The 27507-nt window shown below is 40.9% G+C and overlaps 1 protein-coding gene across 2 annotated transcripts; it reads left to right on the top strand.

Moving 5' to 3' along the window:
* The first annotated feature begins 3571 nt into the window (after nt 1–3571).
* On the top strand, nt 3572–25731 carry TMEM248 (transmembrane protein 248). 2 transcript variants are annotated; one of them, XM_054714815.1, is made up of 7 exons: nt 3572–3848; nt 13836–14010; nt 17124–17409; nt 19371–19521; nt 20556–20739; nt 22101–22244; nt 22755–25731. In XM_054714815.1, the coding sequence occupies exons 2-7, from the start codon at nt 13852–13854 to the stop codon at nt 22773–22775; spliced, it is 945 nt and encodes a 314-aa protein (XP_054570790.1). In that variant the 5' UTR covers nt 3572–3848; nt 13836–13851; the 3' UTR covers nt 22776–25731. The 2 variants fall into 2 exon arrangements, with proteins under 2 accessions (XP_054570790.1, XP_054570791.1); XM_054714816.1 differs by lacking the exon at nt 22101–22244.
* The last annotated feature ends 1776 nt before the right edge of the window (nt 25732–27507 follow it).

Genomic DNA, 27507 nt, shown 5'->3' on the forward strand with positions numbered 1-27507 from the left:
CAGACTCTCACGTGGGGAGGGGAAAAGAGTCCCTGAATTGTACACTTTAAAGAATGAATTTTGCCCTAACTGGTTTGGCTCAGTGGAGAGAGCGTTGGCCTGAAGGGTCCCAGGTTCAATTCCGGTCAAGGGCATATGCCTGGGTTTTGTGCAGGAGGCAACCAACCAATGATTCTCTCCCATCACTGATGTTTCTCTCTCTCTTTTTCTCTCCCTTCCTCTCTGAAATCAATAAAGAAAAAAAAAAAGAATGAATTTTATGATGAGTTATATCTCTATAAAGCAATAAAATATCAAAATAGCTCATTGGTCGCATGTAAAATTTTTCAAACCACTTCTCCAGGCTGAATTATGGCATTTACTCTAAGACTGGTCTTTTCTTGAGGTTACTATTATCTAAAGTAGATGTGCTTTAAGGACAATACACTGTACATGATTTTAGCAGCTTTCCTTTTGTTTTCTTAAAAGTTCCCCAGGTGATTTTGCTAAGATATTTGTAGGAATAAACATTTACCAAAAAAAAAAAAAAAGTTATCAGGGTACAAATATAAGTGGAAAGTACTTTTTCAAATAAAAAATTAGAAAACATTTTAATCATTTAAAAATGCATAAAATTCAAATTTAAAGGCCCTAGCTGGCTACTCAGTGGTTAGAGCGTAGGCCTGCGGATCAAAGGGTTCTAGGTTCGATTCTGATCAAGGGCATGTATTTTTTGTTTTTTAAGTGGGGAAATATTCTTTCTTTTTCTTTTTTTTATTTTATTGTTTAAAGTATTACAAATAGTAGTACATATGTCTCCTTTTTTTCCCCCATTGATCGTCCTCCAGCTTCCCCTACCCCCTGGCAAGGGGCATGTATCTTGGTTGCGGGCTCCTCCCTGGCCCAGGCCCTGGTCAGGGTTCATGCAGGAGGCAACCAATCGATGGGTCTCTCTCACATTGATGTTTCTATCTTCCTCTCTCTCTTCCACTCTCCCTAAAAATCAATGGAAAAATATCCTTGAGTGAGGAACAACAACAACAACAACAAATGTTTTTTACTTTTTGGCACAGTAATCTCATTTCTAGAAAGCAATGCTAAGAAAAGTAGTAAACACAATAACATTTTATGTAAAAATATTGACTACCAAAGTTGAAAATTTTCAGTGTAAATTGTTGTAGAGGGGAATGTTTAAATTGAAGGATAATTATGCAAAAAACTATCCTAGGATAATATTAAGCATAGTTCCAAATTTGTTTTAAAATCCCATTCAATGCTTAGGGGGGAAAAAGCCGGGGGGCAGGGGAGAGGGAAATAAATGCAGCAAAAAAAAGAGAGAGAGAGAAATAAATGCAGCAAAATCTTACCAGTAGTTACCATTGGATTTGAGAATTGCAGGTGGTTTTAATTTTCCTTTTCAATATTTTCTAAAATTTTAAACTTAATCTAATATTATGGTTGTTTTATAACTAGAAAATTAGAAAAAATATTTTAAGACTATAAAACGAAAGCTATCCAAATTACTGTACAACACAGAATTAGAATATTATTCAGCAATAAAAAAGAATGAAATCTTGCCATTTGTGACAATGTGGATGGACCTAGAGGGCATTATGCTAGGTGAAATAAGTCAGAGAAAGACAATACGGTATGGTTTCACTTAACATGTGAAATTTTAAAAATAAAACAAATGAACAAACCAAACAAAACTAAAACAGAGCCCTAGAAACAAAGAACAAACTGATGGTTGCCAGAGGGCAGAGGGTAGAAGAATGGGTAAAAAAGGAGAAGGGGAATACAGTCAATAATAGTGTGATAACTTTGCATGGTGACAGATCGTTACTAGACTTAGTGTGGTGATCACCTTGTAAGGTATGTAAATGTTGAATCACTATGTTGTACTCCTGAAACTAATATACTTTAATAAAAATTAAAATATATAAATAATTGCTAAATTAAGAAAAGTGACACAGCTGTCTCTGAGCAGAATTTCCTGGGCAACCTCTCTGCTTGCCAATGCAGAATGTGACCTTAGGGATAGCGTCGCCCCCTTGGAAAGTTCTGAGGCCTGCTTCTCTTTTAAAAAAATAATGAGTTGTCTGCAGGACTGGGTGTCTGGTTTAAATTTCCTCTACAGAAGTACACGCTTGCTGAACGCTTGCCCTCTTAATAAAAAGTCAATGAAGCTGAAAGGTATCTAATTTTTTGGATCTGGGTGGCAGCCAGAAGACTGGTAAGCATTCCTAAATCTGAAGGAATTTCACCTAAGCATTAAGATTTAACCTGAAGGTCTGGAGGCACCTACTTTGGGATTAACAGGTGGGATGTGGGAGGTGTCTGATCATTTTCTCCTGGTTTGAAAAGTAAGACGGGTGGGTGGACGGGATTACTATTTGAAGTGGAATATTTCTCTTATCACTTTGTCAATAGCAGGGCCTCATTCTGAAAGCCCAGTCTATGTGTTTGGATCAACCAATCAAGTGGGAGCTGGGGTAGGTGGTCTGTTGAATGTTCTTTCTTTTACATTTTTTTATTTATTGATTTGAGAGAGAGAGAAACACATCAATTTGTTGTTCCACTTATTTATGCATTCAGTGGTTGATTCTTGAATGTGCCCTGTCCGGTTCTATAAGGACAATGCTTCAACCAACTGAGCTACTTGCCAGGACCAAATGTTCTTCCTTTAAATGCAGATTAATTCTAAGCTGTGACGTGAAGTTTGTGCATTTTTTTTTTTTTTATTTTGTCACAGCCCTACCACTTATGTATGTATCTCCAAGAGTATGATTAGATTAGCATGTTTTGGGATTTTTGTGTGATGGGATTATGCTGCAGTATATCGTTTTGTGATTTGCTTCCCCAGCATATTCCATTCTGAGATTGAGCCCCACTGTTGTGTCAGCTGTTTTCAATCATTTTCACTGCTCTTTGGTATTCGATTACATATGAATATACAAAAATTTATTTTTACATTTTACTGTATGGGCATTTGCCCCCTCCGTTCTTAGTGATTATAAATAAACTAGAGGCCCGATGCAAGAAATTTGTGCAAGGGGCTCAGCCCCTCCCACCCCCCACCCCCCTGCTGTGGTGACAGCCTCCGCTCCCGCCTGCGCAGCTTCCTCAGGAAGGTCGTCCAGTCTAATTGGCATATTATGTTTTATTATTATAGATTATTATAGACTAGAGGCCAGATACAAGTGTTTCTCCAGGGTAATATATTCTTCAGGGCGGGTGTGTATCTTCCACTTCAAATTATTCTACAAAGTGATAGTACCCAATCATACTATCATCAGCAGTGATTAGTACGCGAGCACAGAGACACACAGCCCTATACTCCCACCCTTCGCGCGCAACACACTAAACACGTGCACAGACCCATAAAAAGATCCACCTCCGTGCACCACACACGTACCACAGCACGACACCCCAGACACACTCAGACACACAAACGTACGTCACACTCCACGCGTGCATGCGCAGAGCCCACGCAGCCCCTCAGATGATCCAATCCGGAAGCGCGGTCTCCGCCGCCCGCAACGGAGGAATCTTGTCCCGGTCGCGCTGCCGTCGGACGCCAGGGGTCAGAGGTCACGGCATCGTTGGCGGTGGCATTTTTTTTTTCCTACCGGAAAGCACGGCTGCCGGACCCGAGTAACCCGTGTGGTGGTTGCGTGCGCCGGGCCGGCCTCTGGTCCTCGCGTGGGCCCCGCGGAGCCGGACACTGCTCCCGGAGCGGCGGGGAGGATGGTGCCGAGCGGCCCCAGGCCCGCCGCTCGCCGCCGCGAGTGAGGTTGGAGCGGCCACGGGCGTCCGCCGAGCAGCTGGCCGGGCTGGGCCCGGGGCGCGCCGCTCTCCGCCGGCGCGAGGTGAGCCGGGGCGCGCGGCCCGGGTCTGGGTTCGGCGGGGCTGACCGCGGGGCCGGGAGAGGCCGCGCTGGTTGGGGCGGCGCTTCGGGTCGGGTTTGTTCCTCGCCTGTCGGGGTGCAGCTCCCGCCCCAGCTGCCGGCGGGGGTCGTCCCGCCTTAGCCGGCGCTGGTGGCCTTGGCCTGGTCACCGGCACCGGGGTTTGTCCACCGCATCCCGGGAGCACAGTTCCCTTCCTGCCCTCGAGATGGGCTGGATTTCCCACGTACGGAGCTGAGGCTGGGATGATTTGGATTTGGCCTAGGGAGCATTTTGGTAGTTTGCCATGTTTTGACTTTGGGTCGTGTTTCCGTTATTCTCCGTTTGCACATTATATACACATGTCAGACAGAAGATGGGAGGTAGAGATCCAGGTACACGCAGAAACTTAAAGTGAAATCGTGGCATTTGATGTGTCAAGCTTGGTAACTGTTCAGAGATGGGTGGATTATTACCTTCACTTATATTTTCCTAAAGTAAATTACGGAACGGCTTCAAGGTAATCTAGGGGCATTTAGACCCAGTTCCCTGGATAGGCACCATCAGGAATGAAACGAGGCCTGTTGTGCTGTTTTGAATCGTGTGAATAACCATAACCGGTGGACAGCTGGTGAGGAGGCTTCTGCTGAAGAATCAGATGTCTGTAGTTTAGCTCTCAACTAGCGATTACAGCCCTCACTTGAGTGGTGAATGATGGGCTTCTTTGCAGCCTGCTTCGGCTGGAAAGATTGTGGCTCTTCCTGAACTGCTACTTTCCTGACTCATAGGTGAGCCGCTAGGGGAGGTAGTGGAGGAAAAACTACAAGGCTGGTGATGAATATTTGATCCATTAGTTGTCCCTGTAGCACTTTCTTTGGTCGGCTTGGGGTCTGTGCATTTGTATCCCATCTGTAGATGAATGCTCCCTCAGTGCTTGAAGGATAAGAGCACCTTCCTGCTTCCTCATCTCATCTAAGGGTTTTGAAAGGAAATAGACCTGTTGTGCAACTAAGATATACGTCATGACTCCAAGCCTATTGACTGTCTAGGAGTAAGGAGGCAGTGTGTTGATTTCCTAGTAAAGGTAGAGGAAGAATTTCTGTGGCCCAGTTGAGGTGGACTGGAATCAGGGCTGCTGCCACCCACTTCTGGGTACTGAGATCACCAACTGCCCACGGAGCACACCTTCTCTATGTGGGCTCTACCTGCAGCTGCAGGGAAGAGAAACAGACCTAAGTACAAGTATAGCTTCTGCCGGCAAAGAACTTAGAGAAAGAATTAGACTACAGAATGTTGCAGGAATTAATTGCATATGGAGTTACCACCTATTAGGGATTTTGTTACGATTATGATCCGAAAAGGCCTCATAAAGGAAGTGACTTTTGAGGTGGACCTTAAAGGATCAGCGGATTTGGGTCATTCAGAATTAGCTGGAAAATGAAAAAGGTAGGGCTAGTTGGTGCAACAGCACCCAGATTAGTTAGCGCGGCAGTAGGTGTCTGGAAATACTGACAGAGGCAACCGTTTAAGGGTTAAATGCTTTTCTGAGATAGAAAAGCATGGGCTACGCAGTCTGGCTTTTGGTAGTTTTCTGGGTTCTAAGGAATGGTTTTCATTTGATGAGTTTCTCTTGTTCTTTTAGCCAGCCAGTTACATAAATCACTGCCTAACTTATTTTAAGGACAATAAAAAAAGATGTTCATTGTAATTGCTGTTTGGTATTAACAATCAGGAAATTAAATTTGCTGTCTGTGAGGTATTTCAGTGCCAGTGTTTAGTTTTAAGGAGCACAGCTCTGCCACTGTGGCTACAGCCAAGTGCAATATGACAAGCTCTTTAGCCATTTTCTGAGTGTTTTTAATGCCATCTAGTTCACAGAGTTGCTATTTGTTTCTCTTACCAACATTGTTGAAGAAACCTTTGAAGCCATTGAAACAGGATGCCTTGCAATTGCTCTGGAACATCATGACTAGTCTCAGGACCTCACTGGCTTCAACCTTAGCCGTTTGTTTTCATGAGATAGAATTGACATACAACATTATATTAGTTTCAGGTGTACATCATAATGGCTCAATATTGTACATATTGCACAATGATCACCACAATTAACAACTGTCACCATACATAGTTACAGAATTTTTTCTGGTAAAGCAAACTCCCTTAGCAACTTCCAAATATGCAATATAGTATTATTAACTATATTCACCATGCTGTACATTACATCCCTATGACTTATTTTATAACTGGAAGTTGGTACCTTTTAATTCCTTTCACCCATTTTGGCACCCCTGCCCCCTACCTCTGGCTACCACCAATATATTTTCTGTATCTAAGAGCTTGTTTTGCTTTGGGGGAGGAGTTTTGTTTTAGATTCCACATATAAGTTAGATAAGGTATTTGTCATTGTCTGGCTTTTTTTCTATTGGAATAATTCCATCAAGGGCCATTTTTGTTGTTGGAAATTACAAGATTTCATTCTTTTTTATGGCTGAATTGTGTATATATACACCACATCCTTAGCCTTTCTTTAAACAAGTTCCACACTGCACCATCTTAACTTTTATTTTTTAAATATATATTTTATTGATTATTTTATAGAAAGGAAGGGAGAGGGATAGATAGTTAGAAACATCGATGAGAGAGAAAAATCAATCAGCTGCCTCCTGCACACCCCTATAGGGGATGTGCTCACAACCAAGGTACATGCCCTTGACTGGAATTGAACCTGGGACCCTTGAGTCCACAGGCCGATGCTTTAACAAGTTAAGATGGGTTAGGGCCCATCTTAACTTGTTAATGCTTCTTTTTGACTGTTTACTCCTAACCCACTTCTTTATCTCCTGACAGCATGACAATCCAGGGATGCTAGATCTTTGGGATGTTTTTGTCAGTGTTCGCATGCCACAGAATTCCATTGCCATGTAAGAGGGTTTTTAAATTTTTATTTATTTATTTTTTACTATGACATTCCAATTAAAATAAAAAAAAGAAAAGAAAATGGAGGAAAGATAGAGTTTTTAGCAAATTGAATTTCCACTAAGGATTTATTTTGATAAACATAGAAATCCTTAAATGTTCTTTCCCAGATACATATTGAATAAATTTGACAAGAAGTCTGTAGCTCATTCACTGTGTATAATTACATACCTAACTGTAGTCCTGGGGACTACATTACAACCTTTGGTGATGATAGTGTGCAAAGTGCTGTCATTTGCCAGTTGAACTTTGCTATTTGGTTAGAGGTCCTGTTTTTTGAAACATCTCTCAGTCTTTAAACTGAGTTTGTTATATGATTTCATAATGAACTTTTAGTGTTCACTTAATCTTGTCATTGCTCATGATTTGTTTTCCTTTTTTGTGATTGTTTTCTTAAATATCTTTTAATTGAGCTATAATTGACATATACTAATTTCAGGTGTACAAATAATGATTTGATATTTGTATATATTGAAAAATGATCATCACAGGGAGTCTAATTAACATCCATCATCACATGTAGTTATAATTTTTTTCTTTTAAAAAGTTTATTGGTTAATAACATTATATAAGTTTCAAGTGTACAATTCTGTAATAAATCATCTGTATATTGCATTGTATGCTTACCACTTCAAGCCTAGTCTCCTTCCATCACCATATATTTAACCCCTTTTACCCTCTTCAGTCTTCCCACACTCCTCTCCTCTGGTAACCACCATACTGTTAGTTGTCTGTGACTATGAATTTGTTGCTTTCTGTTTTATATCCCACATATAAATGAAATTATATGGTTCTTGTTCTTTTCTGTCTTACATTGCTTAGCATGATACTCTCAAGACCCAGCCATATTGTCGCAAATGGCATTATTTCATCCTTTCTAATGGCTGAGTAGTATTCCATTGTATATATGTATCACATCTTTATGCTATTATCCATCAAAGAATACTTAGGTTGTTTCATGTCTTAGTTACCATGAATAATGCTACAGTGAACATGGGGTACATACATCTTTACAAATAAGTGTTTTCAAAATTTTCAGGTAGAGACCCAGAAGAGGGATTGTTGGGGGATATGGTAACTCTAGTCCTCATTTTTTAGGAACAACAGTGTAAAGGGTTTCTTTTTTCCCCATAGCCTTTCCAACACTTGTTATTTCTTGTCTTATTGATAGTAGGCATTCTAACAGTTGTGAGGTGATATCTCATTTTTTAAAAATTTGGATTTCCCTTATAGCAAGTGAAGTTGAGCAACCTTTCATATATCTGTTGTATGTCTTCTAGGTCCTCAGCCCCCACCCCCCTTTTTTTTTAAGTGCACATATCCTCAAGATTTTGTTGTCACATGATAAAACAAAATATGAAGCTTAGAACTAGACCACTTGATCCTTTCTCTTCCTATCTCCTCCCAGTTCAAAATGTTTGCATCTCTTAATAGCCAGCATTCTCTTAAATCTGCAGTTGGGCTTAATGCATTCAACCCTCAGCAGTTTTAGCCTTTTGCTGAAAATTAGCTTAGTCTGCCCACCAGAGCCACTCTGCTTCCTGTCATAACTCTGTTTTCTCTGAGCATACAGAGAATCCTTGCCCTTCTTGTACTGTGTTACTTTGTAAGCTTGATGCTTGCCACACCTCTTACAGAAAGTCTAGTGGGTTTTAGGAATGTTCACCATGTTTGCAAGAGCCTTATTGGAACAGAAAAGCCCTCTGCCCACTTTCAAATTGGATTGTTTGTTTTATTGTTTAGTTGTATGAGTTCTTTATGGATATTATTTATATACTAGTGCCCCAGTGCATGGACTCATGCACATTGAAAGAAAATTAATTAGAAGGTGGCTGGCGGGGTGGGACTAGGCGACACAGGCCGGATACGCCCTGGAACCAACCTCTTGTGGTCCCTCCCCGGCCACCTGCACCTGGGGCAGTGCCGTGGCTCTAAGGGCTTCTGTGAAGTGAGCGGGGTCCCTCCAGCAGGTGGGGTCCCTCGATCTGGCCTGTGGGTATCGGGCCAAAACTGGCTCTCCGACATCCCCCGAGGGGTACTGGATTGCGAGAGGGCGGTTCTCGGGTGATGCACCCTGGAATCGGGCTCCCTCCTCTCTGGTTCCGGGATGTGTCACCTGAGAACCGCCACTGCCAAGTCACTGAAGCTCAGCAACTCCTGCATTGAGCGTCTGCCCCCCCGGTGGTCAGTATGCATCATACCTACCGGCTGGTTGACCAGTCTGCTGGTTGCTTAGCCTTTTCTATATATAGATTTTGGATATTAGCCGCTTATTAGACGTAATGTTTGCAAATACCTTCTTCTGTTCAGTTAGTTTCCTTTTTGTTTTGTTGCTAGTTTATTTTGCTGTATAGAAGCTTTTTAGTTTGTTATAGCTCCAGCCATTTATTTTTGCTTTTACTTTCCTTGCCTTTGGTGTCAAATTCTTAAAATCCTCTGAGACTAAGATTCATAAGTTTAGTGATTTTTTATATGACTGTTATTGTTTCAGATCTTATATTTATGTCTTTGATCCATTTTGAGTTAATTTTTGTGTATGGTGTCAAATAGTGTTTGCTGAGCAACGTTTAATCTTTCTGTAAGTTGTTTTTGAGTTTGACATGCATCTTCATCCAATAATGCTTGTAATTGTTGGTCTTCAAACTTTTTCCGTTGACCTGGACATTCTTTGTCTTTCACATTGAAATCACTGTTAAAGCATTTAAACCAATGTTCACAAGTATCTTGAGATGGAGCATGTTCACCATAAGCTTCTTGAAGTATACGATAACTTTTTCTTCAAAATAATGAATTAAAACTTCCCGCAAATGCTCTTTTTTTTGGCATGAAATTCGACATTTTTAAGCATAAAAATATCTATGATGGTAACACCTTCAGAAAATTTGACATATGAAGTTTTGAAGCTTGTTGTCAATACAACAAAATAGCATACATATCAAATCGCATATATATCAACATATGTGTAACTCCATCTATTGAAAAAAATCCACATTATTAACTGGTACACCTAGTATCTTTCCATTTCTTTGTGTCTTCTTCAACAATGTTTCAACAGTTTCTCTCAACAGTGTTTGGTAGTTTTCAATGTATCGGTCCTTTACATCCTTTGTTTATTCCTAGGTATTTTATTCTTTTGTTGTTGTTGTTGCAGTAGCAAATAGAATTATTTTTTCATTTATTTTTCTGAAATTTTATTGTGAGTCTAGTCTATAGGAAAGCAATGGGTTTTTGTACATTGATTTTGTATCTTGCAAGTTTACTGTATTTGTTTATTGTTTCTAGTAGTTTTTTTGGTGAAGATTTTGGGGTTTTCTACATAAAGAATCATGTCAGCTGCAAAAAGTGACAATTTTACTTATTCCCAATTTAGATGCCTTTAAAAAAATTTCTTTCTCTTGCTTGATTGCTTTGGCTAGGACTTTCAGTACTGTATGTTGAATAACAGTGATGAGAGTATGCAATCTCATTTTGTTCCTGATCTTAGAGGAAAAGCTTTCATTTTTTTTTTGTCGTTGAATATGATATGTGGCTTTTATTATGTTTAGGTACCTTCCTCTTATACCCAGTTTATTGAGTGTTTTAATTATAAATGGATGTTATATCTTGTCAGATGCTTTTTCTGCATCTTTTGATATGATCATGTTATTTTTTTTAAATGTATTTTATTGATTTTTTACAGAGAGGAAGGGAGAGGGATAGAGTGTTAGAAACATCGATCAGCTGCCTCCTGCACACTCCCTACTGGGGATGTGCCTGCAACCAAGATACATGCCCTTGACTGGAATCGAACCTGGGACCTTTCAGTCCGCAGGCTGACGCTCTATCCACTGAGCCAAACCGGTTAGGGCCGTGGTCGGCAAACTGCGGCTTGCGAGCCACATGCTGCTCTTTGGCCCCTTGAGTGTGGCTCTTCCACAAAATACCACGGCCTGGGCGAGTCTATTTTGAAGAAGTGGCATTAGAAGAAGTTTAAGTTTAAAAAATTTGGCTCTCAAAAGAAATTTCAATTGTTGTACTGTTGATATTTGGCTCTGTTGACTAATGAGTTTGCTGACCACTGGGTTAGGGCAATGATCATGTGATTTTTATCCTTTGTTTTGTTAATGTGGTTGATCATGATGTGTTATCTATTTAATGTATTGTTGTATTCCATTTGTTAGTGTTTTATTTAGGACTTTGCATCTACATTCATCAGAGGTATGGGTCTGTAGTGTGTGTGTGTGTGTGTGTGTGTGTGTGTGTGTGTGTGTGTGTGTTTGTGTGTGTGTATATGTGTGTGTGATCCTTGCCAGGTTTTGGTATCAGGGTAATATTGGCCTCATAAAATGGGTTAGGAAGTATTGCCTCTTCTTCAATTATTTGGAAGAGTTTTAGAAGGATAGGTATTAAATTTTCTTTGAATGCTTGGTGGGATTCACTAGTGAAGCTACATGGTCCTGGACTTTTACTTTTTGACATGCTTTAGTGAATGTTTCAATTTCTTTATTGTTGATTGGTCTATTTAGATTTTCCAGTTCTTCATGGTTCAGTCTAGGAAGGTTATATATTTCCAAGAACTTGTCCATTTCTTCTAGGTTATCAAATTTGGTGGTGCATAGCCTTCATAGTATCTTGTGTAGTCCTTTTTATTTCTGTGGAGTCTGTTGTAAGTTCTCTTTCATTTCTGAATTTTGTGTCTTTTTTTTTTTTAGTGAGTCTAGTTAGAGGAGGTTTGTCAATTTTACTAACCCTTTTAAAGAACTAGCTCTTTGTTGCAGTAATTTTTCTATTGTCTTGTGCTCTATGTAGTTTAATTCTGCTGTAATTTTTTTTTCTACTGACATTGGGCTTCATTTGTTCTTTTTCTAGTTCTTTAAGGTGAAATGCTAAGTTATTTATTTGTGGTTTTTGTTTCTTGAGATAGGCCTGTAATGCTTTAAGCTCCCCTCTTATTACTACTTTTGCTACTTGTATCCCCCAACTTTTGATATGGATAAATAAAATGTGTATGAATAAATAAAATACTTCATACCATGAAATAGTTTTGGCAATAGATAAGAATGAAGTACTGATATATGCTACATGGATGAATCTTGAAAACATAATGCTAAGTGAAAGAGGTCAGACACAAAAGATCACATTATATTATTTCATTTACTTGAAATATTCAGAATAGGCAAATCTATAGAGACAGAAAGTACATTAGTGGTTGCTTGAGAGCTAAGAGAAATAAGGGGTTATTTGCTATAAAGTATGGTTTTTTTTATGAAATGATGAAAATGTGTAAAAATTTATTATAGTGATGGTTTGCTCAATTCTGTTAATTAAATTGTATACTTTAAATGTGTGAATTGTATGGTAGGTGGATTAGATCTTATAAGCTGTTTAAAAAAATCAAGACCCTTTCATATGGCAAAAGATACCATGAACCATATTAAAGAAAATCCACAGATGAGTAGTATAACATATAAAGTTGGTAAAGACTCAGTTTCCAGAATATAAAAGGAACTCCTAAACATTAATAAGAAATTGACAAACATCTTATAGTAAAGATTTAGGCAGTTCACCTAGAAAGACATATAAATGGTTGATAAAGAAGTTTGGTTTGCTCTTATATACTGCAAGGATGAAGACCATTCTCAGCAGACTGTTAACATCCCAGAATATTTGGACATCACTCTGAATGCTCCACCCTTCAGAGGGACTTCAATCATATCAATGTAGAACTCTGTCTCCTGGGAAAGAAAAAGAAGAGGCTCTAGGTTGACAAATGGTGGGGAAATAGAAAGGAGCTGGCCACAGTTTGCACTATCTGCAGTCATGTACAGAACATGATCAAGGGTGTTCCACTGGGCTTCCGTTACAAGATAAGGTCTGTGTATGCTCACTTTCCCATCAGTGTCATTATTCAGGAGAATGATTCTCTTGTTGAAATCAGAAATTTCTTGGGTGAAAAAATATATCCGCAGAATTTGGATGAGGTAAGGCATTGCTTGTTCAGTGTCAAGCTCAGAAAGATGAGTTAATTCTTGAAGGAAATGACATTGAACTTGTATCAAAATCAGCTGCTTTGATTCAGCAAGTCACAACAGGATATCAGAAAATTTTTGGATGGTATCTATGTTTCTGAAAAAGGAACAGTTCAACAGGCTGATGAATATCCAAGTTGTCCAGCTATAGAAACAGCAAGATACCAAATGAATTGTCATACTTATTTGCAATATTTTACAGATGGAATAAAAGTTTCATATATCGGGGGGGGGGTATTAAAGTTTGGTTTCAAGTAGATGCAATTTAAAATAAGGGTGAAATATTTATTGGTTGCCTCTCTATGCCTGGTGCTGGAATGGACAAGAGTATGGCAGTGAACAGGGCAGTGTTGAGTAGATGGAGTAGATGGTATTCAGCTTTCGGTGGTAGGAAATGAGAGCATCCTCAATTTAGTTTTTGTTGTGTTTTTAAAAAATATATATTTTATTGATTTTTTACAGAGAGGAAGGGAGAAGGATAGAGAGTTAGAAACATCGATGAGATAGAAACATCGATCAGCTGCCTCCTGCACACCTCCCACTGGGGATGTGCCCACAATCAAGGTACATGCCCTTGACCGGAATCGAACCTGGGACCCCTCAGTCCGCAGGCCGACGCTCTTATCTACTGAGCCAAACTGGTTAGGGCCTCAATTTAGTTTTGTAATGTGTTGGCATGTATTTGTGTCATGTTACTAACCTACTTAAATATTTCCTTAAGTAACATGGAAGTAACAAATATTCTTTATAGAATAATTAGAAGATTAAACTGAAAGGGAATGCCTATCTTTCAAGAGATTACCATTTGGAAATGATGACAGTTAATGTGTTTTTTCTTGCTAGTCTTTTGAAGATTTCTGATCAAATATTTCTCAAGTTCAGTAATCAGTGACCCCCCCCTCACTGCCCTCCAACATCATGAAAGGAAAAAGTGAGAATCTTGGGTTTTCTTTTGACAAGTCAGTATCTCCTGATTAATTCCTTTCAGGTGGACAATCAGAATAATGTTCAACATCAACCCCCTGGAGAACCTGAAGCTGTACATCAGCAGTCGGCCTCCCCTGGTGGTCTTTATGATCAGTGTAAGCGCCATGGCAATAGCTTTCCTGACCTTGGGCTATTTCTTCAAAATCAAGGAGATTAAGTCACCGGGAATGGCAGAGGTATAGTATATTCTTTTTTTTTTTTTTTTAATCTTTATTGTTGAAAGTATTACATATGGAGGTATGGTACATTCTAAGTTCTTTCAGGCTGGCTCGACCTTATACAAGGGAATAACCCCTTTGGGCTCTTCACACCCTTTTCTTTGGTTGTGACTTTTTATCCCAGTGAGAAAGGTCAGTATACAGAATTTTTGTCTTTCTCTCCCTTTCAGATAGTTACTGATTCAGATGTGGAAAGTATATTTGCAAAATGTTTATGTAAAGAAGCTCGAGAATAGCTTCTTACATTCCTATGAAATTAGCTCATTGCAGTTTTTAACAACTGTAAACATTTGTTATTTTAAAGCCCACATCATCACCATGGAGTATATAGATAAGAAGGGATCTTCAAGAAATTAGTAAGTGGCATCTTATTTTCAAATACATTTGCCTTTTTTTATCCAGGAAAACTTCTGTTGTCTACAAACTTGCCTTCTAGATTTTACATTTTGGGCAATTTAAATTATTAGGACTGTGCCTTTTAATCCTTAATCTAAGCACATAATGGTGTGAACACTCATAACACAGATTTACAATGATGTGTATTTTTGCATATCAAAAAACAAAAAGTTAATAATTCTTGTTTAATAGAGGTGAATGACAATATTACCTATCAGTAAATTTGTTTGCATGTTAGAAATTATGTTCAATTAATGAAAAGGTGAATTTATTGGTGGATAAGTTTTCTTTTAGGATAGAATTGTTCTTCTCTTAGTAGATTCCCTGAGTGCCTCCTCTTACACTTTCTTGTGTATGTTTGTTGTTGGGAGTGGGATGGGAGTAGACACTGGAATTGCGTTGTTGCTGTACTGGGTGTGCCTTGTGAAGGAGAGGAGAGTTCTACTCAGTGTACAGGAGTCATTGTTTTGTCTTGTGCTCTGTGGCATTCTAGATCATAGTGATTAATTCCTTTCAGGTGGAAGGACCACCTTCACATGTGAGCTCCCTAACAGTTAAAGTAACACGTTTAAACTATTTCCACCATGAATCCCTTTCAAAGAGTTTCTTACAAGAGACATACTCACTGGCTAATTTTCCCTCTTCTCTGACCCTGCCTGAATTTTTAAAGGTTGTGCAAACAGGATATATCTACAATACCTATGAAACGAACATTCTCTTTTAAAAAATATATATTTTTATTGATTTCAGAGAGGAAGGGAGAGGGAGAGAGAGATAGAAACATCAGAGATGAGAGAGAATCATTGATTGGCTGCCTCCTGCATGACCCACACTGGGGATCGAGCTCACAACCCAGGCACATGCCCTGACCAGGAATCAAACTGTGATCTCCTGGTTCATAGGTCGACGCTCAACCACGGAGCCACACCGACTGTGCTGAAATGAACATTCTAGTCATAACCCCAGCTCTGCTGTATACTGGCATTGCTTCTCCTCAGAGCTGGAGTGTATGTTGAACACTCAGCCAAGGCTAGTGGTTAAGATGTCGCCTGGAAAATTAGCCCTTAAATCAAAGTGGGGCCTGACATTGGCTTTGGCAGACTGTTCAAAATGGAATGGAGCTCTACAGGAAAGCATTGCCAGATGCTGCAGAACTTTGGCTATGATTAATTTAGTGATTTTATTTTCAAGTGAGGATCCTAGGAAACTTAATTCTGATTCTGCCTTCAACTATGGAATTAGAGAGTCCGTAATTTGCACTGGACTTCAGTTTCCTCATGTCTGGAGTATGAAGGGATGACACTAGAATGTTTGTAGGTGTTAGGGAAAATGTAATTTGATACATCCAGTTGTATAACTTGTTAGGAAACTTAATTCTGATTCTGCCTTCAACTGTGGAATTAGAGAGTCTGTAATTTGCACTGGACTTCAGTTTCCTCATGTCTGGAGTATGAAGGGATGACACTAGAATGTTTGTAGGTGTTAGGGAAAATGTAATTTGATACATCCAGTTGTATAACTTGTATAATCTTACTAAATGCCATATACTGATTTACTGATGCTATAGAGGTAGACTCACTTGACTGCTTGGGGATTGCTCAAATGGCATTTAATTCATGCTAGTATAAGTGTAATTGGAAGTGTCACTTCGTTTGTCTTCACATTTGGCAACTTTTTGTAGACCAATGTTGCCTGGGAGAATGTCGCAACCTAGGTTAGGTTTGTTATTGCTGTTTCTGCTAAAATTAAAATAAATCCTGATGGGTAATTTACTATGTTGATATCAGTTTAACCATGACATAATAAGCTATCTGTGTTTTTAAAACTACTTATGATGTAAGCCACTAATACAGGGTGTAGATATTAAGAGAAGCCTGAAAACATCTTTTTCTTTTTTTCTCCCTTTGGAAATTGTTTCTGTTCTAAGATAGCATCCAAAGTTCATGACGACGGAGGAAAAATCCCACATATTGATATTTACTTGGTTTCACATTCTCGAGAGAGAAGGCAAGGTGTATAGAATTGACCTTTTTTTTAAGAAAAATAATTTTTATTTTTCCCTTGATTTTTAGAGAGAATGGAGGGGAGAGACAGAGAAACTTAGATTGGTTGCCTCAAGCCTGCAACCAAGGTGTATGCCCTTGACCGGAATCAAACCCGATACCCTTCAGTCTGTGGGCCAAGGCTCTATGCACTGAGCCAAACCAGCTGAGGCTAGAATTGACCTTTTGAGGAATTATTTTGAGGCAGCCTTATTTAAAAAAAACAACACAACAAAACTAATTGCAACTGCTAAGTGAGTTTAGATTAATGCTTTTAATGTTTTACTACTTTTGTTCAAGCTTTCTTTTCATGTTTTTGAGGCTAAATCATTTTCTGTAAGTATAATACACTGTTTTGTTTTCTTACATATTTTCTTGTATAAGTTTATTTAATCCCACAGCTTATTTAATATCTCATACCAGTGAAGAGTTCATATTTTTGGTTATGAATATGAGAGTGGTTTGGAAAACCACACTATTGTGGCAATGCAAGAGGCTGATGGCTTTATTGTCTCTGTTATTTTAAATGATTGACTCTGAAGCTGGTGTCCCCACCTTGTGATGTGACCTCGAAGGCCATGGCAGCATTTCAGACTGCTCACACTTTTTTCTCTCTGTTTCATTTTACGGAAGGATTGGAATACTTTTCTGCTGCGGTTTAATGATTTGGACTTGTGTGTATCAGAGAATGAAACATTAAAGCATCTCACAAATGACACTACAACTCCAGAAAGCACAATGACCAGTGGGCAGGCCAGAGTGTCCACCCAGTCCCCACAGGCACTGGAGGATTCAGGCCCGGTTAATATCTCAGTTGCAATCACCCTCACCCTGGACCCGCTCAAACCCTTTGGAGGGTACTCTCGCAATGTCACTCATCTGTACTCGACCATCTTAGGGCATCAGATTGGACTTTCAGGTATGTGTGTGTTCACCAGTTTCCTTTCAGACTTTCTCAAGCAACAACTGGCACATGGTTTTAGACTGTTTTTGATTTTTGCATGTGAGTGCCCTTAATAAAGTACTCGGCACGCAGTAGGCTCTCAGTAAAAAGCCTATGAAAATGAGAAACTGGGAAGAAACTACAAGGTCTATTTCTGGTTTACAAACACAATGCTATCATGTTGGAGATGGCAATACATACTATAAATATTGCTGTTAGTTTACAAACTTGAACGTCCACCATTAGCTCAGCTTATGGAATGAACTAGCATAAGCCTAAGATCTGGTCTCTTCCCATTGGCATTTTGGGATTATGGAAGAGACAAGGATAACATAAATTAATATTTATCAAGTGCTTACAGTAGTTCTTGGCACAAAGCAAATGCTCTATATACAGTGGAACCTTGGTTCTTGAACTTAATTGGTTCTGGAAGGCTGTCGGAGAGGCTATTTGTTCGAAAACAGAATCATTTTTCCCATTAGAAATAATGTAAATTGAATTAATCTGTTCCCAACCCACAGATTGATTCCCTGTTTTAACCTTTCTTATATACAGTACATGTCTAATGTACTGTTCAATCTATAAACAAACACTTCTTTTCTTAAATGTATCGAGCCACCCTCCTTACTAGCCTTAGACGAATCACTTTTAGCACATGTTCTAGGGATATCTTTCAGGAAGCATGTGGCATCTTCGCCTTTTTATATATGGCTGCCTCCGAAATGCTGTCACTGACTAATTCATTTACCCAAATCAACAACAGTTCTTCTACCTCTTCATTTGCCTGTGTTCATTGTTTCTTTCACACCCTTAGCAACATTAATACTCTTGATGGCCTCTTTATGTTTTAAAATTGTGCTAACCATAGATTTCTCCAGCAACAAAAGCATTCTCTCCTTTCTTTGTTGCCTGAGAGACACTTTCTGTCATGCTGAGGTGTCAGCATGAAAGGGTTGTCAGGTTAAAAACTGAAGTTTGGTTCGACAACTGAGACATTTTTCCGTGAACAACTTGGTCAAGAACCGAATTGTTTGAGATGGGAGACGTTGGAGAACTGAGGTTTGACTGTAAGTGCTTGTTAAATAATAATAAAACGAAATACCTATAAAACATTGAGCACTACCCTTTCATCAGAACCAAACCCATGATCGACTGTAAGTGATTCAGGACAAGGTGAGAGAGTAGTGGAAGAGGGACTAATCAGGAAAGGCTGCATGCTGGGCCTTGAAAGAATAATCTTGGGTTACCAAGAGCCTTTTCAAGTCCCGGAAGACTTGGGAGTGCCTGCCAGCCTCCTATTGGTTGTTATAGGTGAGAGCTGTTCCCATGGAAATAAGGTAAGGGCAACTTCTGGGTTTTCTATATTACAAGTAGCTCTTTCTCCTCTGCTGTGGTGTTGTATAACCTTGGTTTTCATTTAAGCTTCATCACTTACTGGTCCATGACCTTACTTAAGTCTGTTAGATCCTCCGACCCTCAGTTTGCTCATATGTAAAAGCGGAGCAGTAACACTTCCTTGGTCATGTCATAGGGTAGTGGTACATTTTAAGTGAAGTAATAAATATAAAAGCAGTTTGAAAATGGAAAGGTGCTGTGCAAATGCTAACACAGTGGTGATAATAACCCACCCAGCCCCCAGCTTTCCAGCTGGGGCACTGCCTTGGTTCTTGCTTAAGCACCCCTAGGCCTGGCTGAAAGTGGCCCCTCTCTCTGCTTGCCTTTTGGTAGCTCTGCCAGGTGAGCAGGCTTCAGAGTCCAGCTCAGAACTGGTGTTGTTCCTGAAATCCCACAGAGGCAGGAGTCCTGCTTTGGTGGGTTGAAAGGTGATTCCTGGGTGGGTTTGATGTCAGGATTCATTCAAATCCAAGAGAATAATAAATATGGATTCTTGCCTTTATCAAAAGAAAAATAAATCCACCCTGATTTCTCTTCCCTAGGCAGGGAAGCCCATGAAGAGATAAACATTACGTTTACCCTGCCAGCGGCTTGGAGCTCGGATGACTGTGCCCTTCACAGTCACTGTGAGCAGGTGGTGTTCACAGCCTGCATGACGCTCACAGCCAACCCTGGTGTGTTCCCCGTCACAGTGTAAGTGGTTTCCTGCGCCCACAGGTGTATGAGAAGCTCCACTGACCATGAATATGACTGGGGTGCTTTGGCAGCAAGTTGTCAGGGGGGCTCACACTGCATCCCTTTACCTGGACCTAACGAGTTCTTTAAGTTTAGTTTGGAATTCTGAGGTAGAACTTCTCGTGTAAATAGCAGAGAGTTAGTTCCTCAGCAAGGTTAGTTGTTGTCGCTTGTCCTAAGGCTGCCTCTCCTGTTGGTAGAAGAAGCACGTCACAGAAAAGATAGGAAGAATGGATCCCATGACTAGAATGACCCAGAGTTAAGGCTCCCAAAAGATAAAGGTTTTGTTCATGTCCATTATCCAGAAAGAGTTATTTTTAAAATTGAGAGCATAAGTAAAATCTTATTTTCTATGAAACGGTTACTATTTCTGGAACTTTTGCTTCTTATATTTTGAGCAGTTGTAAAACTGTCAGTATTATCGTTTTGCCTTTACATTTTTTTTGCCTCTCCTTTTTCTGCGAAGGAGATAATGATCTATAAATACATGAAATACGCAAGATGTAGCCTATTTTAAAAATCCTATGGTGAATCCTTTTTCAGTAAGAATAATTAGTCAGGTATTTGTCTAATTTAGACATTTGGAGGTTTTTAGGACAATATCAGATAAGTTAAACATTGTTTGCTGTTGGTTGTAAATCTGCTGGAGAAGTTTGTATGTCAAACTTCCTGTTGTAATTGAGAATTGGGACAGTTTGGGAAAATGGGCTTAAAAGGAGCAGGTTCTTCTTTGGCCACATCATATGCAAGAGGACTATGAAGGCAAAAATCTAACACGTAAACTCTCAAATGCCAAATGCCTATTTCTTATATGCTTATTAAATAAATAATAAAAGGTCCCTGAATGAAAAACATGGTATTTATCTGAAACGTTTATGTCTTCTATTTCTTCCACATGTTAGGCTGTGGTCAGTGTTGGGCTAGGGGATGTGGGGAAGACACAGTAAATGTCTCAGGCCACTGAGCATGTCTTTCCCCGTCTCCCCCTGCAGACAGCCACCGCACTGTGTTCCGGACACATACAGCAATGCCACGCTCTGGTACAAGATCTTCATGACTGCTAGAGATGCCAACACAAAATATGCTCAAGATTACAATCCTTTCTGGTGTTATAAGGGGGCCATTGGAAAAGTCTATCACACTTTAAATCCCAAGCTTACAGTTGTTGTTCCAGATGTAAGTGAGAAAAATCACGTGTGTGTGCGTGTGCGTCCAGGAACTGTTAGAGTAGGTGGTGTTTACATGCTTGGGTTAGCTTAGCCCCTGATATTCCAGATTCCCAGCTGAGTTAATAAAAGGCTAGGAGGAGTGGTGGACACTTGGAAAAACATGCCACTTTTTTGGTTAAGAAAACTGTTTCTGATCTTCGTTTTCTGCTTTGCTCAGCAGCAGTTACTTATTGAGCAGCTGTTGTGTGCCTAACCCATGGGGGTTACAAGAAATGCTTGTAGTCTTACTCATGCACACAGCCACTCAGGAGAATATTTGGTTAGTGTTAGTATGAGCAGGGAGTGGTTCAGAATTCATAAGGGTAAAAGTAAATCTTTGGATAGATAGTGAGGGCTGAATAGGATGTTGAGGAGGAGAAAAAGGGAGGAAAACACTATAATCTAGACTATAGATTGGTTAACATGCTAGTTTAGCTTCTGGCTTACTAGTACACTTGAGCCTGCTTTTACAGACTACACTGATTTTTTTTATAAATGCCCTCTTCCTGTCAGTTAGATGGATTTCTTGCCTTTTTGCCTGGCCCTTTTATCAAGTTGTAGAAGTTGATAGGCCAGGAGCCTGCCGGAGTGATCAGTGGAGGTCAGGTTCCAGAAAGTCCTTTGTGCCTCACTTGAGGCATTTAAGACTTTTCCCTCAGAGGAGGCAATCCCTACCTGTGTTGGGCTGTAGGGGGATTTGTAAAGCAGTGTGTTAGCAAGACTGGTCTGCCCACCTGATTAGTGTAAATGTCATGGGGCCTAGAGATTTGGGAAGGAAAAGGAACGGAAGCATGGCCAGGATCTCTCAACAGCTGGCAGGGTGATTGATTGTATGTGGGAGGTCAAAAGATGTTTTCAGGCAGAGACTTGTAAAAGTGGGGAAAAGGCAGAAGGAAGGAAGCTGCCTCTGGGGAGAAGTGATACAGAGGCCTTCCTGGTGGGGTAGTTATGAGGGGTTAGGAACACAGGCTTGGGATGTCAGCCATGCACCCTGAAGGTAGTCAGAGGAAGAGGACATAAGAAAGAGTGGGGATTACAGGTGCAGGAGCCTTCTCAGGGGAGGAGACCAAGTGAGGGGAAGAGGAAGGCGCTCAGGCAGTGTGGGGTGCAGAAGCCAGGGCAGAGGACTGCTTTAGGAAGGGAGGTGAGGTGGTCTCAGGAACATTACGTCTTCACTGAATGAGAGCCAGCTCTAATAGTTTAGAAGGAGAAACTTCTGTTCCAGTTTAAGAATTAAAGCATATCTGGAGGTGATGAACTGTATCTCCAGAAATCCAGCATAAAACTTTCAGTAACTCAGTGCTGATGTTTCTGGTTTATTCCCTCTAGGATGACCGTTCATTAATAAATTTGCATCTCATGCACACCAGTTACTTCCTCTTCGTGATGGTGATAACAATGTTTTGCTATGCGGTTATCAAGGGCAGACCTAGCAAATTGCGTCAGAGCAGTCCTGAATTTTGTCCTGAGAAGGTGAGCATCGGATGGGGTCTGGCCCAGCATTTGGCTAGAGGTGTCTGTGGACAGAATTTCTCAGTCCTTATTGTGCTGATTGTGAGTGGCAGTTTTCCTGCAGAGAAATTAGCTTCTGTCTTTTTATCAGAAGTAGTCTACCCTCAGTCTAAATTATGGTATTGGGTTTTCAACCCAAACCTTAGCTGTAAAAAGTACTGTCTATGCGAATTGCTTTCAAATCCCCACTGGAGAGCAGCTGCCCCCTCCACTTCATCAGCTTGATAAATAATCTCACACAGTGCTGATCAAGGTTTGGAAACAGTTAACCCTTGGGCTCAGCACAGTGGTTCCTCTAGATCAGCTGCTTCTGGCAGGAGACTTAAATTTCTATTCACGCCCACCTAGATGAGTTTTGTTTTTTTGTTTTTTTCCTTAGGGCTTTAATAATTCCCCTCTTGGACAGATGCATGTGGTGCGGCTTCCTGGACTCTGTTGTGTGACTGGGTTGCTTGTCTTGCTCTCTTCTAGGTTGCTTTGGCTGATGCCTAATCCCACAACTGCCCGTTTTCTGAGAGAGACCGAGCAAACTAAGCATTGCCTGCTGACGCCAGCCTGGGCCTGGACACTCTGTGAATACATTCTCTTGCAATGTTGGGTTATTCCAGCCAAAGACATTTCAAGTGCCTGTAACTGATTTGTATATATTTATAAAAATCTATTCAGAAATTGGTCCAATGATGCACGTGCTTCACACTTGGTGCAGTCCGAACCCCGCAGCCTCCCCTGTGGACTTGGTGGGATGATCCACGTAGCGCCAGCGGCGATCTCCCTGCCTCAGAGCAGGCCATGCTGTCTTTACCAAGATCTCAGGGGCAGTTCATTGCTGGAGGGGTTGAGGTTTGCTTTGATTTGAAACAGTCTGCACCTTTGACATGATACTGCATTTCCCAAGCCACCAATCCATTTTGTGGATTTTATGTGTCTGTGGCTTAATAATCATAGTACCAACAATAATACCCTTTTCTCTGTTTTGCTTGCAAGGAAACACATATCTTTCTAAATTTTCTTTTTTCTTTTTTAAAAAAAATAGTCACATTTTAATACTACTCTAGGTAAGACAGACTTGTTTCTTTCAGAATCTTGAGTAAAAGGTTCAATATTTAAAAGTCACCTAACATGGTAAAGATTTAAGTTTCATTTCCCACAGGAGTTGTGAGGAACCTGGTCTTGTGGAGTTTAGTTGGCACAGAAAGTTCCACTGTCTTTTTCTCCTCTGTTGTCCCTTTCCTTCATTATAAAAGTTAAAGGAGCTTCCTCACTCAAAAGGGCTTAAAAAACCCTGGCCGGTTTTCTTAGTGGTTAGAGTGTTGGTCCGCCCCCAGAAGGGTTGCAGCTTCAATTTCAAGTTAAGGGCACATACCTGGATTGCAGGTTTGATCCCTGGCCCTGGTTGGGGCATGTGTAGGAGGCAACCAAACGATTTGTCTCTCTCACATCTATGTTTCTCTCCCTCCCTCTCTCTCTCTCCCTCTCTCATCCTTTCTTCCACTCTCTTTGGAAATCAATGGAAAAAAATAACCTTGGGTGAGGATTTAAAAAAAAAGGGCGTAAAAATTAAGTAAATGTTGCTAGAGTAGAGTAAAAATTAGCTGTTCTATATTCTGGAATGCAGATGATACTATGGAAAGAGAATGATGATTTGGTCTAATAGTAATGAAAGGATTTCTTATTTTCTTTGAAAAGGGAGTGGTTTTTCTTTCTTCCTTTATTTATTTATTTATTTATTTATTTTTACATTTATTTCTATGCAGTTAACATATTTTCAGAAGGAAAATGGCAACTAGTAGATTACTAACATTACAAAAATGATGCCTGTGAAATTTGAATGAAAGCAATTCTGATTTGCCATTTATCAGGAAAACCCAAAGCATTTTTCTTTGCTATAACATTTTGATGATCTGGTTCCTTTACTCCTTTTTCCTTCTAATCCATCTTCATTAAAAAAATTACGTGTTATCTTTTCTAGTCCTCTTTTGTTACTTGTATTCTGTTAGTTTGTTTTTTTTTTTATAGCTCTTTGCCTCATTGTCATTAATGACTTCTGTGTTCTTGCAAGCAGTGCTGTAGCAGAAGGGCAAGTAAAACCGTGGGCATGACTGTCAGTACTTCTTCCCTTAATTCCAGGCCTGCATAGTCTGTTCTCAGTTAGAATCAGCCCTGCAGTCTGGAATGTAGATTGGCCTGGAACATTTTAAACCAGGCATTCTTGAATGGAAAACAATTGTGGGCTTTTACTAAAGATTGTTAAAATAATTATTAAAATATGTTAATATATATGTTTTCCTTTTAGTACATTTTAAGCACAATAATCAGACTTGCCTATCCAGTTATTTGTATGACATGAGTTACTTCCATGATGCATGGCTAACTTGTTAGTTTAGTTTTCTGTTTGGAGACTTTGAGGATCTTAAGAAATAAGATTGTGAAAGCCTTTGGGCTTGGCCTTTAGAAACATCACTATCTTTAAGACCAACAGATTTTAGGTTAAGCTGCTACTGAATTAATAAAATCCCAGTGAATGGAGTTCTAGGGATAGATTTATAACTGGCAGAGTAATATAAAAGGAGACAGACAGGTGGAAAAAGTCAGTTTCACTGGTTTATTCAATACAACTTGTAGCTAATATTAATTGCCCTTATTTTAATTACAGGGAATGGCTGGAATCTGTAGCCAGGGGAGGAAAAGCACTGTTAGGTGTGAGGAAAGGAAGTGCCAAAAATGCCTGGACAGTATGATTTGTCGTGAGGCTTGGACACACACTTTAAAATCCGGCCTTTCCCCTAGAAGGCACATCTCAAAGATCTTGTGGAAACCCAGAGTCAGTCAGTTATATAAAGAAAGGCTGGGGTGGAGGAGGGAGACTGTGTACCTGCTAGGTGAAGAGGCCTCGTAACTGAAGAGACTTCCACTGGATCTAGGAAGTCCAGGGGACCTGTTGCTGTGGGCACTTGCAGACAAGGCCTCTGCAGTGTCTTGTTGGGGGCTCCAGGATTACAAGAGTGTCACAGGCAGGGCCTGTTTGCCATTCAGGGTGACCTCACCCAGGAGCACTGGCTCGTCCTCAGGCATCTTGGACTGGAAGTCCAATGAAAGGTCAGCAACTTACTATTAAAGTGGTTGTTTCAGATCATATTGATCTCTTTTCTTTTTCCTTTTGTCCTTTCACTGTATGACTTGAATCAGTTTTGATTCTATTTGTAAGTTTTTCTCATCATTAGGAACCTGCCATTTCTGTTGCGTTTTCTTTGGCAGTCTGTAGGGATTCAGCATCCTGGTTTTTCAACCCTCCTGCAGGCACTGTGGGGTCACAAGGGCCAGCGGATCCATTTCACTTCTCTTGTTGCATGATGGTCAGTAGCTGATGTTATGGCATTCACTCCCAGATTAATTTTCCATGTTTGAAATGTGTGCATATGTGCTTTACCGAATAAAACATCTGAGTTTATTTGCTGTGTCTCTGTTTCCTCCTGTCTGATGGTGTTTTCTAAGGCAAGAACATCTTTAATAATAAAAGGGTAATATGGTAATTAGACCCGACGTCATTTCGGACGTCCTTCCTAACGAAGCTGGGGCTGGAGGAAAGCCAGCCCGGGTCCTGGGTGCCTGTGGGCGGCCGGAGGATAGAAGCAGCCCAGGTCCCGGGTGCCTGCCGGCAGCTCCCGAGTGCTGGAGGGAAGCTGGTGCCGGCAGCCAGGGGAAGGAAGGCTACTCTTGCACGAATTTTGTATATCAGGCCTCTAGTATGTGATAATTGAGGGTTTTTAAAGTAGTTCTTTCAAAGTGTCACCTATCATCAGAATGAGGAGTGGGCAATGTTTACTACTAAGCTGGTCTCATCAAGCACACAGGCCTTCCTGAGAGCACAAAATCTCTTGTAGTGTTGGACCAGCTAGTGTTTGCAGACCTGACCCAGATCCTCTCCAAAAGAAGTGATACAGGCCAGTAGGGAACATGGAATAGGTGTGGGAGTGCAAAGACATCCTTTTCAGTTACATAAACCCTTCGTGTGTGTGTCTGGCCTTAGTTACCAGAAGCAGACTCCTCGTTGGCTCTGCCTTCTGTTACAGAGCTCCTGCATCTGCTAGACTTTCTTTGCCAGGGCACTGCATCCTCTGCACTTAGTTGTTGATGGGAAAATAGAGTTGTTTGACCATTGCAAGGATAGATGGCTGGTCAATTATATTACGTCTAAGGGGAGAAAAGGGATTGAGTTTTGCCTTTGATATTATTTAGCCCCTTTCCTCTTGCTCACTCAGTATATAATCTGTCGGCAGATAGTGACGAGGTAAAGATAGAGGATGATGGCTATGATGCTTTTGTTGGGGTGATTGCAGAAGGCATCTTGGAAGAGGTACAATTTGAAGGCACATGCAAAAGAAGGGATTTTGCACTGGGCATTCCATGCAGAAGACATGGCTTGGCCCTGGTGCAGAGGCTAAACTCTAGGGGTCTTGGCTTAGTGCTAGGTGGAGAATAGGAGTTGTGTAAGAACTTGTTTCCCCACCTGAGGACAAGATGCCCCCAGGTTGCTGCCAGAGTGGCCCCATTTGGGGTGGCCTGCGGGGGGCTGTGCAGGGAGATGCTCTGCCACCATCTGGTCCAGGAAGGGAGTTCTCTGAACTGAAGTTCAGCATGGCAGGTACAAGCCCTGCTCCAACTCCTGCAGGCCATGTAACTTTGGCCGAGTGGCTGAACCTCTCTGTGCCCCAGTTTCCTCATCTATAGAAAAAAGGATAATAGTACCTACTGGAATATGATGAGGATTCAGCAGGTCAGTTACTACAGAGTGTATGGAACAGTGTCTGGCACTCTGTAATCTATACTAATAATAGCCTAGGTGGTGTCACACCCTCATGTTGTCACAAGATGGCCATCACAAGATGGCTGTCACAAGATGGCCGCACACACAGTGGAGGTGGGCCCAGTGGCCGCTCTTCGAGGTGTGGCCTGGGGGTTCCACAGCTCTGTGTGGTGCAGAGGAGGCCGGTCCTGGCATCCCCGCCGCCTCACGTGGAGGAGGTGGGTCCCGGCAGAGGAGGCGGGTCGCGGCAGGGGAAGGCAGTTGTGGGTGATCAGGCCAGCGGGAGAGGGCAGTTGAGGGCGACCAGGTCGGCAGAGGAGCAGGTAGGCATCAATCAGGCTGGCAGGGGAGTGGTTAGGGGTCATCAGGCAGGCAGGCAGGCAGGCAGGCGAGTGGTTAGGAGCCAGCGATCCCAGATTG

Source organism: Eptesicus fuscus, chromosome 4, assembly GCF_027574615.1.
Source record: "Eptesicus fuscus isolate TK198812 chromosome 4, DD_ASM_mEF_20220401, whole genome shotgun sequence".
NCBI lineage: Eukaryota > Metazoa > Chordata > Mammalia > Chiroptera > Vespertilionidae > Eptesicus > Eptesicus fuscus.

Bases quoted from the DNA above. Each gene is read 5' to 3' on its own strand.
- TMEM248 (XM_054714815.1), top strand. From the start codon at position 13,852: ATGTTCAACATCAACCCCCTGGAGAACCTGAAGCTGTACATCAGCAGT. The intron at 14,011-17,123 runs GTATAGTATATT...ATTTTACGGAAG, and splicing joins AGTCACCGGGAATGGCAGAG to GATTGGAATACTTTTCTGCT. The intron at 20,740-22,100 runs GTAAGTGAGAAA...TATTCCCTCTAG, and splicing joins TTACAGTTGTTGTTCCAGAT to GATGACCGTTCATTAATAAA.